This window comes from Pristiophorus japonicus, chromosome 16 (genome assembly GCF_044704955.1).
Source record: "Pristiophorus japonicus isolate sPriJap1 chromosome 16, sPriJap1.hap1, whole genome shotgun sequence".
Taxonomy (NCBI): domain Eukaryota; kingdom Metazoa; phylum Chordata; class Chondrichthyes; family Pristiophoridae; genus Pristiophorus; species Pristiophorus japonicus.
Window position 1 is genome coordinate 45,947,076 of NC_091992.1, and position 14,222 is coordinate 45,961,297.

Here is a 14,222-nt window from a genome sequence, read left to right on the forward strand (position 1 = left end):
CTTTTCCCACAGAACTCAGCACTTAATCGGCGTAACTCGGCTGCGATGACACATCACCTTTCCAACCCAGCGCCAGTTACTATACCTCTCTGTCGCCATGAACCCTGAACCCATGCCTCAAATCGCAATTTCCGGTAGGAGTGGACATCGGGTGTCAAAGTGTGGCAGATCGGCATAGCTTCCAACAACCGTCCTCCTGTGTGAAAGGGCTCTGGGGTTTTGTGTGTTCATCAAGGTGATGGAAGTGCAACACTATCCATTTCAGGAACCAGAATCAAACACTCCCAGCTCAGATATAAAGTTTCATTTGACAGGGTAGATGCAGAGAGGATGTTTCCCCTCGTGGGGGAATCGAGAACTAGGGGGCATAGTTCTAATAGAGAAGTCCTGCTACAACTGTACAGGGAATTGGTGAGGCCACACCTGGTATACTGCGTAGAGTTTAGGTCTCCGTATTAAAAAGAAGAATATACTTGCATTGGAGGCTGTTCAGAGAAGGTTCACTAGGTTGATTCCAGAGATGAGGGGGTTCACTTATAAAGATCGGTTGAGCAGGTTGGGCCTATATACATTGGGGTTCAGAAGAATGAGAGGTGATCTTATTGAAATATATAAGATAATAAGGGGGCTCGACAAGGTGGATGCAGAGAGGGTATTTCCACTCATAGGGGAAACTAAAACTAGGGGACATAGTCTCAGAATAAGGGGCCGCCCATTTAAAACTGAGATGAGGAGGAATTTCTTCTCAGAGGGTTGTAAATCTGTGGAATTCTCTGCCCGAGAGAGCTGTGAAGGCTGGGCCATTGAATATATTTAAGGCAGAGATACAGATTTTTGAGCGATAAAGGAGTAAAGGGTTATGGGGAGCGGGCAGGGAAGTGGAGCTGAGTCCATGATCAGATCAGCCATGATCTTATTGAATGGCGGAGCAGACTCGAGGGGCCAAATGGTCTACTCCTGCTCCTATTTCTTATATTGCCCGATCAAACACTCCCAGGTCAAATACAGAGTAAAGTTCCATTTATACTGCCCGTCAAACACATCCAGGTCAGATACAGGGCAAGGTTTCATTTATCATCATCATCATCATCATAGGCAGTCCCTCGAAATCGAGGAAGACTTGCTTCCACTACAAAAGTGAGTTCTCAGATGACTGTACAGTCCAATATGGAAATTACAGATTCTGTCACAGGTGGGACAGACAGTGGTTGAAGGAAAGGTGGGTGGGGAGTCTGGTTTGCCACACGCTCCTTCCGCTGCCTGCGCTTGTTTTCTGCATGTTCTCGGCGACGAGACTCGAGGTGCTCAGCACCCTCCCGGATGCTCTAATACTGCCCGTCAAACACTCCCAGGTCAAGTACAGCACGGGTCAGATAGAGCAAATCTCCCTCAATATAGCCCAGGCAGGTACAGCAGAGTACTATAACCAGGTGACACTTCTCCAGAGAGAGCTGCCAATTTAGTGCTAAATCGGAGAGTAGACTATATAACCTCATTTCACACAATGACCAGCCGTCATTGCAGCAGCAGTCTAGGCCAGTGATTAATCCACTGCACTACTGGTCCTCTGGATAAAAGAAGTTCTCTTATTTCTGGAGCATCATTAGGCTATGGATAGCCGAGCTTCCTTCGTCACCCCAGACATCTTCTCCAATCCGTTCTATCAACCACCCGCAGTGTCAGACACACAAAACACTTCTTGTTGACGGCAGCATCAATTCTGTGCTCAAATGTATGAAAACCCAACAGGAAGGGCTGAAATACTCAGGTGCTGTGTGTAGATGGCGCCGGTGCACCGTGGGTGAGCAGGAGGGGACAGTCAGTGACATGTAGCAATGTGAACCCGTCCTCCCACAAAATTCTCGGCTTTTCAACACATGCACAAGCTCACTACCTGCTGGAGGTGGTGTAGTACAGTCATTGTGCAGGAGGTGCGGTGCGGAGAAGCTACATTTATGCAGCTACAAGTAGAGCAGCAGAGGCTCCAGGTTCAGACCGATAATCCCCACAGCGAATCGCCCCATATTACACTCCCAGCCGATTTTATATTACTCTCTGCCAAGGGGCACGAGAGCCCGGCGTGTCCTCGCTCGGGACTCGAGCGAGCTGCGTCCAGTTGCCGCTGTGATTTTAGTGTTAGCTGGTCGCATGTGCCCTGCACTAACAGTCCTTTATAAAATCTCACTTCACACTGGCTCCGATTACAGTGCAGCAACATGAAGCCAGAGAAATGGAGACAGCTTCCTGCAACTGTGCTCGGATTAACTCAACTGACACATGTAGAGTTTACACCAGTGAGACACAGGCCTTTCCAATCAGTGCCAGAAAGCACGACTTGTTGGGTATGTCTCGATTACCTCTCCGTCTTTACACCCAGTTAGTCACTAGCCTATTATCCAAGACCACAATCCTCAGCAGCATCGTTACTCAATGCCCACCGACAGGAATATTCTAACACCCTGCACCACTGACCAACAGGTGACAGGTCCATGCCCGCGAGACACTCCACACGGAGACGGGACGGGGGCCCGAGACACTCCACACAGAGACAGGACGGGGATCCGAGACACGACGGCACGGGGGTCCGAGACGACCCCACACGGAGATGGGACGGGGAGCTGTGCCTGTGATTCCCCATAGACAACTCCAGATTTGAAATCAGAGCGGTGGGCAGTTACCGAGCTGAAGCCAGATACAGGCCTTGAGGAGAGGGATGCTCGGTCACAAGAGAAAGCACGAGGGCCGAGATAGATTTGATTTACAGCCACATCACCATCACTAATCCCTATAGTATGGCAGGATAGTTTTATTCGGGTCCTTTCACTTGCTCTTTAATGCTGGGACAACCCTGCCTCCTGGTGCCTTCTCACTGGGAAGAGAGGAGGAGGAGCTGGGGCGTCATGGAATGCAGAGGCGGGGGGTGGGGGGGGGAAGAGCACATCTGTCGGGAGGCGCTGCTGAACTGGGAGTAGGGCAGCGAGTGCTTCCCCTCAGGCAGCACCAGGATTAAAGCCTCAGAGGAAGGAAGTGCAGTGAGCGGACGTGTAATAAGAACATAAGAATTAGGAACAGGAGTAGGCCATCTAGCCCCTCGAGCCTGCTCCGCCATTCAACAAGATCATGGCTGATCTGGCCGTGGACTCAGCTCCACTTACCCGCCCGCTCCCCATAACCCTTAATTCCCTTATTGGTTAAAAATCTATCTATCTGTGATTTGAATACATTCAATGAGCTAGCCTCAATTGCTTCCTTGGGCAGAGAATTCCAGAGATTCACAACCTTCTGGGAGAAGAAATTCCTCTCAACTCGGTTTTAAATTGGCTCCCCCGTATTTTGAGGCTGTGCCCCCTAGTTCTAGTCTCCCCGACCAGTGGAAACAACCTCTCTGCCTTTATCTTGTCTATCCATTTCATTATTTTAAATGTTTCTATAAGATCCCCTCTCATCCTTCTGAACTCCAACGAGTAAAGACCCAGTCTACTCAATCATCATAATGTAACCCCCTCATCTCCGGAATCAGCCTAGTGGATCGTCTCTGTATCCCCTCCAAAGCTAGTATATCCTTCCTTAAGTAAGGTGACCAAAACTGCACGCAGTACTCCAGGTGCGGCCTCACCAATACCTTGTACAGTTGTAGCAGGACCTCCCTGCTTTTGTACTCCATCCCTCTCGCAATGAAGGCCAACATTCCATTCGCCTTCCTGATTACCTACTGCACCTGCAAACTAATGCTGTATCTAGCCACTCCCAGCAGGCTCAGCAAGGGTCCTCAATCACACGTTTACACAGCGACCAGAATAGTCCATATTCACCTTGACCAAGTTTCATGAACCTTGGCACATCCCTCAGCACGTTGGAGTCAAAGGGTTTGTTTATATATTCGCTATAGGCACTGTAATGAACTGCAAGAAAGGAACACAGAAAAACAAAGTTTAACTACAAATCTGACTTCAGAAAGGAGCCCGAGCAGGATTCAAAAGGTTCAGCCACACGTCAAATGGCTGTTTGAATCACAACCAAGCCCAATCTTGCTATCACCGGGTCCACACAGGTAAACAACAGTGATCCAGCAAACCCCAGCAAACTGTTCCCTTCGTCGCCCAGAGGCACTGAGGGCAACTGCAGAGTCTGTGACGATCATCGAGCGCAGCATTTACTGTGATCGAAGCTTGGACCTTCTAGTCTGCGCAGATCACCGCCTTTACCAACTTGACCGGGCATCAACAAGATGGATCTCTGGCTTATGGTAAACCTGATCTACCGCGAGGTGAACTCGTGCCAGTCCATACACCTCATGAGAAATCCGCTCAACATTAAGTTACTGCTCCTCCAAAGCTACAGACATGCATCATAAAATGTTTACAGCACAGGGAGGAGGCCATTCGGCCTATCGAGCCTGTGCTGGCTCTCTGCAAGAGCACTTCAGCTAGTCCCATTCCCCCGCCCTTTCCCTGTAGCTCTGCAAATGGTTTTCCTTCAGGTACTTGTTCAATTCCCTTTTGAAAGCCACGATTGAATGTACCTCCACCACCCTTTCAGGATCCTAACCACTCAATGCCGTAAAAAAGTTTTTCCTCATGTGGCCTTTGACAAAATAACCAATCATCTTAAATCTGTGTCCTCTGCTTCTCAACCCTTCTGCCAATGGGAACAGTTTCTCTCCATCTACTCTGTCTAGACCCCTCATGATTTTGAACCTCTATCAAATCCTCTCTCAGCTTTGGCTCTAAGGAACCCCAGCTTCTCCAGTCTATCCACATCGCACTAATTTAGCTCAAGGCTAATTAAGGGAGGCCATTTGACCCACCCTGTTCATCCAACCACCATTCCAGCATTCAGCTGCCTCTCGCAGGATTCCAGAGCTTTTTGCCTCCATTACCAGGGAGTTGCTACTTCAAACAGTCCCATTACTGTCTAGGCTGGTGTGATGGATCAACCTGAATTTGGACACCCCTTCCTTTTGGCAAAAACTATTACCCGGGTCACCCCATGCTGTTCAGTTACTGTTTCAAACCGGTGAACATTTGGGTAGATTGGAGGTAGGGGAGGGGTGATAGCTAAAAAGATAAAGGGGACCCCCCCCGCCCCCCCCCCCCCCCCAACCAACTCCATCATGTTGTGTCCTTAGATGCTCTAGTAATGACTCCATGAGGCAGTGTGTTGTACTTGAACTGCAGTGACCTTAGTCCTTTATTTGTTAACTCCAGAGTGAAGATCACACCTGGTGTCCTGCCTTTTATACTAGGCCAGGCACACCTGTACAGGTAACCTACAAGTCTCCCACTGCTGTGCCCTCTGGTGGCACATCTTGTGATAGAACCAACAGTAGCCATGTAGGATACATGACACATCAAATATTAAATTCTCATTACAGCCCCCATATTTAGACATTGCAAGGGAAGAACAAAGAAAACTAAACAGTGCAACTTTGCAAGGAACAGGAGACCCTTACAGTGAAGGATAGGGTTTAACCAACAGGCTTGGACTTGAAATGATAAAGATCCTCTTGTCCAAATTTCTGCTCCTGATTAGTGGCTCCCTGCAGCATTGCTCATCACAGAGATTGGCTCATTCTGTGCAAATACCCCCACCCCCCACTCCTTCAGACTGACTGACTGACCTTCAGGGTTCCCCTCTGGGAATTGGAACCGGAATTAGGAATTCATAGATCAAAGGGATTAAAAAGGTGAATACTTAGTGTTTTAGACTTTGCCGTGGTTTCCATTTGGAAACTCCTCACGTGCCGGAGACCCCCTCGGCTTTGGGGCATTACGTGACCACCCATTTCTTGAACCTGGCATCTGCTCAGGATACCCGTTGGTTGACCGTACCAGACACTGAGGCAGTAGATGGGATAACACTGCCCGAGCCAGGTCTGAGAACCTCCTTTAACACACCGCCATCTCCAGTCACATCTTGCATTCTCTGGGACATGTAGTAGAAGGGACTCTGAAACTAAAAGACATTAAACATCACTTAAAAATGCCATGTACTTGCAATATTCATAAGAACATAAGAGATAGGAGCAGGAGTAGGCCAATACGGCCCCTCGAGCCTGCTCCGCCATTTAATATGATCATGGCTGATCCGATCATGGACTCAGGTCCACTTCCCCGCCCGCTCTCCAGAGTCAGGCTGAGTCAGCATTCCTAACAAAACGAGTGGTAAACACATCTAGACTCTCCTGTAGTGAACCACTCCTCCTTTACCCCCTATCATCTCACAGTTCTTCAGAAGGTGCTGACTAGAGAAGGTAGAGAGGAGATTTACAAGAATGTTGCCTGGACTGGAGAATTTTAGCTATGAGAAAAGATTGGATAGGCTGAGTGTGTTTTCTTGGGAATAGAGGAGGCTGAGGGGAAACCTTAGAGGTGTATAAAATTATGGGGAGCCTAGATAGAGTGAATAGGAAGGACCTATTTCCCTTAGCAGAGGGGTCAATACCAGGGTGCATACATTTAAAGTAATTGTTAGGGGGTTTAGAGGGGATTTCAGGGGAAATTTCTTCACCCAGAGGGTGGTGGGGGTCTGGAACTCACTGCCTGAAAGGGTGGTAGAGGCAGAAACCTTCACCACATTTAAAATGTGCTTGGATGTGCACTTGAAGTGCCGTAACCTGCAGGGCTACGGACCAAGAGCCGGAAAATGGGATTAGGCTGGGTAGCTCTTTGTTGGTCGGTGCAGACACAATGGGCCAAAATGGCCTCTTTCCGTGCTGTAACTTTCTATAATTCCATGACTCAGGCTGGCATACTGGTTACCCCGTGGTACATTACCTCAGCAGTCATGTTTCATGCGCAAGTGTGGGTTGGCTATTTATCCATGGAGGCATCACAGCCCAGCCCAAGCTGGTTCTCGGACAATAGCCACACACATGCACCCACTTAACAGGGGTCACTGGATGATTGAGGATCAGGAACCACCAGTGCCAATTCTTTCCTTCTTTCGCTCTGGGGCAATGAAGCCAACACTAGTGCCCCAGAGCGATTGGTTAGCACTGCAAAGACAGCGAAAGGTGTGGTACAGTTACCTACTGCAGGGCGTCGAACACTGCATAAATAATCACCATGTCAAGCCCCTCCAAAACTCAATCGGAAAGCAGGTTGCAGTGATCTCATGGACACTGGACAGAGATCGGTACTGGTTTACAGCAACAGGGCACCAGCAGACCCAAGTGATACTGCTGAGTTCACAATACTCTCTGGCCCGGGACCAAATGCTAGCTACATTTACAAGTTAAGTAGCTGACTGGCTGGCAGGATCTCTCGAAACAATAACATTATGAAAAGGACATTTTCAAGAGTTACCGGGTGGTCCGCTGGACCCTCAGGTGGTGCGTTCATTCCGAGAACCCAGACGGAACGATGTAGGTCTTCTCCAGCTGCTGTCAAAGTCCTATCTGGAAAGGGTTTGGACACTCAGTATGGAGCTTCTAGGGGATGAAAGTCTGCAGGAGAAATGGTCCAGAATCTGAACATTAGTTGGCAGTCTTATATTTGGCACGTATGTTGGAATTCATAGATGGACCTAAATTCACTTCTGCTTGACCCCAGTCCCCTTGGATCGATGGGATCTAAGGGGGACACAAACAACCTTCCGGATATAATAGGGGTCAGAGGGTCTAGTAGGGAGGAGGAACTGAGGGAAATCTTTATTAGTCGGGAAATTGTGTTGGGGAAATTGATGGGATTGAAGGCCGATAAATCCCCAGGGCCTGATGGACTGCATCCCAGAGTACTTAAGGAGGTGGCCTTGGAAATAGCGGATGCATTGACAGTCATTTTCCAACATTCCATTGACTCTGGATCAGTTCCTATCGAGTGGAGGGTAGCCAATGTAACCCCACTTTTTAAAAAAGGAGGGAGAGAGAAAACAGGGAATTATAGACCGGTCAGCCTGACCTCAGTAGTGGGTAAAATGATGGAATCAATTATTAAGGATGTCATAGCAGCGCATTTGGAAAATGGTGACATGATAGGTCCAAGTCAGCATGGATTTGTGAAGGGGAAATCATGCTTGACAAATCTTCTGGAATTTTTTTGAGGATGTTTCCAGTAAAGTGGACAAAGGAGAACCAGTTGATGTGGTATATTTGGACTTTCAGAAGGCTTTCGACAAGGTCCCACACAAGAGATTAATGTGCAAAGTTAAAGCACATGGGATTGGGGGTAGTGTGCTGACGTGGATTGAGAACTGGTTGTCAGACAGGAAGCAAAGAGTAGGAGTAAATGGGTACTTTTCAGAATGGCAGGCAGTGACTAGTGGGGTACCGCAAGGTTCTGTGCTGGGGCCCCAGCTGTTTACATTGTACATTAATGATTTAGACGAGGGGATTAAATGTAGTATCTCCAAATTTGCGGATGACACTAAGTTGGGTGGCAGTGTGAGCTGCGAGAAGGATGCTATGAGGCTGCAGAGTGACTTGGATAGGTTAGGTGAGTGGGCAAATGCATGGCAGATGAAGTATAATGTGGATAAATGTGAGGTTATCCACTTTGGTGGTAAAAACAGAGAGACAGACTATTATCTGAATGGTGACAGATTAGGAAAAGGGAAGGTACAATGAGACCTGGGTGTCATGGTACATCAGTCATTGAAGGTTGGCATGCAGGTACAGCAGGCGGTTAAGAAAGCAAATGGCATGTTGGCCTTCATAGCGAGGGGATTTGAGTACAGGGGCAGGGAGGTGTTGCTACAGTTGTACAGGGCCTTAGTGAGGCCACACCTGGAGTATTGTGTACAATTTTGGTCTCCTAACTTGAGGAAGGACATTCTTGCTATTGAGGGAGTGCAGCGAAGATTCACCAGACTGATTCCCGGGATGGTGGGATTGACCCATCAAGAAAGACTGGATCAACTGGGCTTGTATTCACTGGAGTTCAGAAGAATGAGAGGGGACCTCATAGAAACGTTTAAAATTCTGACGGGTTTAGACAGGTTAGATGCAGGGAGAATGTTCCCAATGTTGGGGAAGTCCAGAACCAGGGGTCACAGTCTAAGGATAAGGGGTAAGCCATTTAGGACCGAGATGAGGAGAGACTTCTTCACCCAGAGTGGTGAACCTGTGGAATTCTCTGCCACAGAAAGTGGTTGGGGCCAATTCACTAAATATATTCAAAAGGGAGTTAGATGAAGTCCTTACTATTCGGGGGATCAAGGGGTATGGCGAGAAAGCAGGAAGGGGGTACTGAAGTTTCATGTTCAGCCATGAACTCATTGAATGGCGGTGCAGGCTAGAAGGGCTGAATGGCCTACTCCTGCACCTATTTTCTATGTTTCTATGAATGGTATCTCTGGAGTGTGACTGGTCAGCACAGAGCAATGGAAACTCTGGTCACTTTCGCAACGAGGGGATCAGAGACAAGATTCAGTGCTTTAAGCTCATGGACATTTTCCCTTTCATAGGAAATTAAATAAGTTGAGAAAACACAAGAATTTTTAAGAACAGAAAATGGCCATTAGGTCCAACAAGCCTGCCCAGCATTCATAGCTCAATCCCATCTGTTGCCCTTCTCACCACATCCTGCAATCCCTTCTTTCTCTACAAACACATCCAGCTGCCTCAGGCCCAGATGTGTGGTCTGGAATGAGTTGCCATTAAAAGTAAAATCAGGTGCAACCAAAAGATTTAACTTCATACTTTTAATTTCAAACCGGATATTCTCGGATATTCGACCCCTTCGCCAGTGAACAGAATCAACTGTGGCCATTCCCTTTATAATCCCGAACACTTCAATCAGATCACCTCAAAGTCCAATCTTCAGGTCAGGACAATGCAATCTGTATGTGGTCACAACAGGGGATGTGGGCTCACTGCTTCAACTGCCCCTTCATGACCCATCCAGTTTTGTATAGCTCTGACCTCCCTGCTTGGAAAATCTGCACTTTAACCCCATTCAGTATTTCATAGTCATTGTTATTTCATTCAATTAACATTTGGCACCAAACGAATTTAAAAATGATACCTGGAGCACACTATTATCCTTGCTCCAACCTGGATCGCTGGTACGTGGTATCAGCATCGCTCAAACTACTACTAGGTATCCCTTAAAGTACTCAGCCTGAATCTCTGATCCGTGAAATATTTAATTATAGCGAGACCAGAAATATATAAACCTGAAGTCATAAATTGCTCGAGTTTGGATACCTGATGGACAGTAAAATCAAGCCATATCCTTTTAAAATCAAATTCCCATCTCTACTAACAAAAACTCAATACCTCAAAGTCTGCCATTTTGATAGCATTACCTCTTCTCTTAATCCCTAATGTAATTTCTGCCTGCAGTTGCTTTCCATTTACGAATCCCGATCTCACTCTTGCTTCAACATATTCACGTGTAAAACAGCAGAACTGCATTTAAATGCATTTCAATACCAAATTCTAATCTGGCCCAGGGTCTGTTGATGTAGGTTCCTACATTACTGATGCTTAGTGCTTCATTTCTTACTGAAAGCGACCTTTTAATGTTTCACTTTAGGGCATTTTTGTAGCTGTAATCTTCATCTAAAAGCTAAATTACAAAGCACTTTCTGACCAGTCAGGTAATGACACTGGATGTGATCTTCATCTTATTGCTTTTTGTGCATTAAACTTTCATTGGAAAGTAAATGAATATGAGAGGTTATTGGCCAGAACTCTTCCCAAGGGGGCACAGCCAGCTTTTAAGAGATGGCTTCAGTTTGTCCCAGAGGTAACCAGTTATTGGTCTGGTTCTTTGGATGAAATCTATTTCTATTGGGCAGCCTTATAGCTGCTGCACGAAATTCCCCATCTCCCAGCACAGTGTTCTTCATAACACAACACCGAAGCCATTTGGAGCCCATCGCATATTCATCTGCAGCCCTGTTGTTAGCATGCTTCAGTACCTCCATGGCCAGATGTAGGACTCTGGCCTGCTGTAACTCAGTGCTGTCCCCTCTCCTGCTCTTGCTTTCCAATGCGATCAGGAGGTAGAGCTTCCCAATAACTTCAGCGGAGGCAAAAGGCTTTAATGTGGGCATACGCAGCAACTGTCTACGATGGCAAATTGTAAGCTCACCATGTGTGGAATCTTGAGCCCAGACCCACCTCCCTTCACTGAGGTGCAGCATTCCTGACTGGGCTTCTTTGACCAAGAGGGTGCTGGGGATTCTGGCCAGTCGAAAGGCCTGGACTAGGAGATCATTCACTGAATCTCAGTTGTTCAAGGCTCCTGGTCATCTTCGGCAGGGAGCAAGGGCAAGCACTATGTACAAGCAGTATCCAGAAACAGTGACTACCAGCAACTGAAGCGGGAGGGAGATATATCTGGCCCAGGGAATGAATTCCACTTGTCCCATGTGGAAATGAAGCAGTAAGCCTAGGAAAGAGAACTTCACAATGACTATCGCAGAAAGGCTTCTATGCCTGGTGACGTGGCCTTACAGGTCAAAGTTGTCGATTAATTTTGACAGGCGGATGTCACAGCTGCTGCCCAGCTCAGTCCAGTTTTGGACTCGAGAAAGACGGGAACCCCAAGAGTGTTTTCATACTGTGCAGTGTGCCAACGAGGGCAAGAGAGCAGTACACCTGCTGCCAGCTGTACACAATGTAAACGGAGTGGACTACGCATCTCGAACAAGGACCGATACTTGACTTTGCACGAGTCCTCAGAGCTGCTCTTTAGCATCGCAAAATGTGGAACTCCATCCTAAATCGCATTACAATTGGCCAATAGGAACAGTTTTAATAGTAGCTTTCAAAAGGGAATTGGATAAATACTTGAAGGAGAAAACTTTTGCAGGGATGTTGGGGAAAAGAGCGGGGGAGTGGGACTAACTGGACTGCTCTTCGAAAGAGACGACGCAAATTCAATGGCCCAAATGGCCACCTTCTGTGCTGTACTATTCTATGATGGCACACTACCAAAGAGCAGCTGGGAGACTGGCTGGCATAGATCATGGGTCACCCGAGTGCCAGTCTCCTAGTGACAGCAAACAGTTTAAAAGGGACAGTTACTCACTGGCTACTCTTGCATAACTCCCAGCAAACTGTATCAGAGCACCAGTGCAGGAGATGTCAAAGGACTGGTGATAACATTTAACAATACCAGTAACTCAACTGAGCAATAATAAATGTTGCGTCTATGAGTTTTCAATGGCAATCAATTTCCGTTCTAAAGAGGTTGCACTTCAAAACAGCTTAGTTATTCAATGCCATTCCTCGCCAGCAATCCACTGAGACTGTGTGTCCCAGAGCCTAGCCTCATTGATCACCCATTAATGACTCGGAGTCATAGAACCCAACTTTCTGAATGTATTAATAGCCTGCTCCCAAAAAGGTGAGATGGAGGAGATGTGTCAGGTTAAGGAGGTTGCAGTGCGATTAATTCTCACCCAGACATTTGATCAATACATGCATGCAGATACAATACCAGACAAAGGAGTTTCATCTCTTCCTATACTACAATTGTCTCTGTTCTCCTGGTCTATGGTGCTGCAGGTTGTAGTCACCCTCTGGCATCCCAGCCAACCGGCCATTTTCTGTGCGTCACCCTAGACAGCGAGTATTGGAGGTGAGGGGGAAAATATAGTGAAGAGAAAGGATTTTCACAGCAGGGCTTGATCCAGTCCTCATCGAACGTCCACACACACTTTCTAGCAACAGTCAATGAATTGTGATAAGAAGCAATTTGTCCTTCCTAACCCAGGGGCACCACACCACTACCCCAGCTATCTCAGCACAGTGCCATAATCTAGCAAATCAGCACAGAATCAGATGTTAACCTTTGCTAAAAGGTTTCACCATCAGCATAATTTTGCAAACTAGCACCCAACATTATGTTCTCCAGTTCAGTTCTATTTATTTCCTTAATACTTGGAACAATTAGTTCTGGTGATATTAGGGCACTAGCTAAAAAAGGTGCCAAGGCTTATGGTGCTGAGGAGTTAAAATCATCAATAGATATCAGAAACATGACTAAGTTACACAAACGGTCATAGAAATCTGGAACTCCCCCCAAAAGGCTGTCAATGGTTTTCAAGACTGAATTAATAGATTTTTGTTCGGTAAAGGTATCAAAGGATATAGATTAAAGGCAGGTAAATGTTATAATTTTGCTTGTCTCAGCCTCTAAGGGACCAACGCTTACCTTTGCTACTCTCTTCCTTTTTACATACTTGTAGAAGCTCTTCCAATCAGTTGTTATATCTCTGGCTAGATTATTCTCACTCTATTTTCTCCATTTTTATCAATTTTTTGGTCATCCTTTACTGGTTTCTAAAGCTCTCCCAATCCTCAGGCTTACTACTATTTTTCGCAACATGATAAGCCGCTTCTCTTAATCCAATAATATCCTTAACTTCTTTAGTTAGCCACAGATGGATTACCTTTCCCGTGGAGTTTTTATTTTGCAATAGGTTCAGAAATACCAAAAACCAGGAGCAGGAGATGCATCTTAAAAAGGGTCAATTCCAGATAAAACAAAAAAACTCAGGCAAATTTTGGAAAGTTGTTCAACTTCAACAAAGGGAATACCTTTATAAAGGCATAATGTAAGCATACAGGATAAATATATATTTAATTGCAGTGTCAGCTGTGGCTCAGTGGGGAGCACTCTCGCTCTGTGTCAGAAGATTGTGGATTCAAGTCTCACTCCAGGGACTTCAGCACAAACAATCTAAGCTGATACGCCAGTGCAGTGCTGAGGGAGCGCTGCACTGTCAGAGTTGCTGTCTTTCGGATGAGACGATAAACTGAAGCTCCGTCTGCCCTCTCAGGTGAACGCAAAAGATTCCATGGCACTATTTCAAAGAGCAAGGGAGTTATTCCAGGTGTCCTGGCCAATATTTATCCCTCCTGAAACAGATTATCTGGTCATTATCATATAGCTGTTTGTGGGAGCTTGCTATGTGCAGATTGACGGCCGTGTTTCCCACATTACAACAGTGACTACACTTCAAAAGTACTTCATTGGCTGCAAAGCACTTTGAGATGTCCGGTGGTCGTGAAAGGCGCTATATAAATCCAAGTCTTTCTTTTTTTCTTTTTTAAAACCAGCAGCTCAGTCCACATGGGCGTAGCCCTAAATGAATCATGAAATAAATCAGAAGTGAAATAAAGAAAATGAACTCTATGAATGCTGCAGGGAGAAGGAGGATGGGCTTCACCAAGATGAATACTGGAACATCGGTATAACAACAACTTTCTGAACACAGATTCAGAAAGAGCAGCCTCCTTGAACCAACATCCCAAGTGGACTTTG

The 14,222-nt window shown here is 46.5% G+C and overlaps 1 protein-coding gene across 5 annotated transcripts in view; it reads right to left on the reverse strand.

Moving 5' to 3' along the window:
- Window positions 1-14,222, reverse strand: part of fkbp6 (FKBP prolyl isomerase 6) — a 116,694-nt gene that overhangs the window by 36,478 nt on the left and 65,994 nt on the right. For all 5 annotated transcript variants that reach the window (XM_070857282.1, XM_070857283.1, XM_070857284.1 and 2 more), the window contains 3 exons: window positions 7,308-7,447; window positions 5,832-5,955; window positions 3,813-3,902 (listed from right to left, as the gene is read on the reverse strand). In XM_070857282.1, the coding sequence (XP_070713383.1) occupies window positions 3,813-3,902; window positions 5,832-5,955; window positions 7,308-7,343 (250 nt within the window). In that variant the 5' untranslated portion in view covers window positions 7,344-7,447. The remainder of the gene's footprint in view (window positions 1-3,812; window positions 3,903-5,831; window positions 5,956-7,307; window positions 7,448-14,222) is intronic.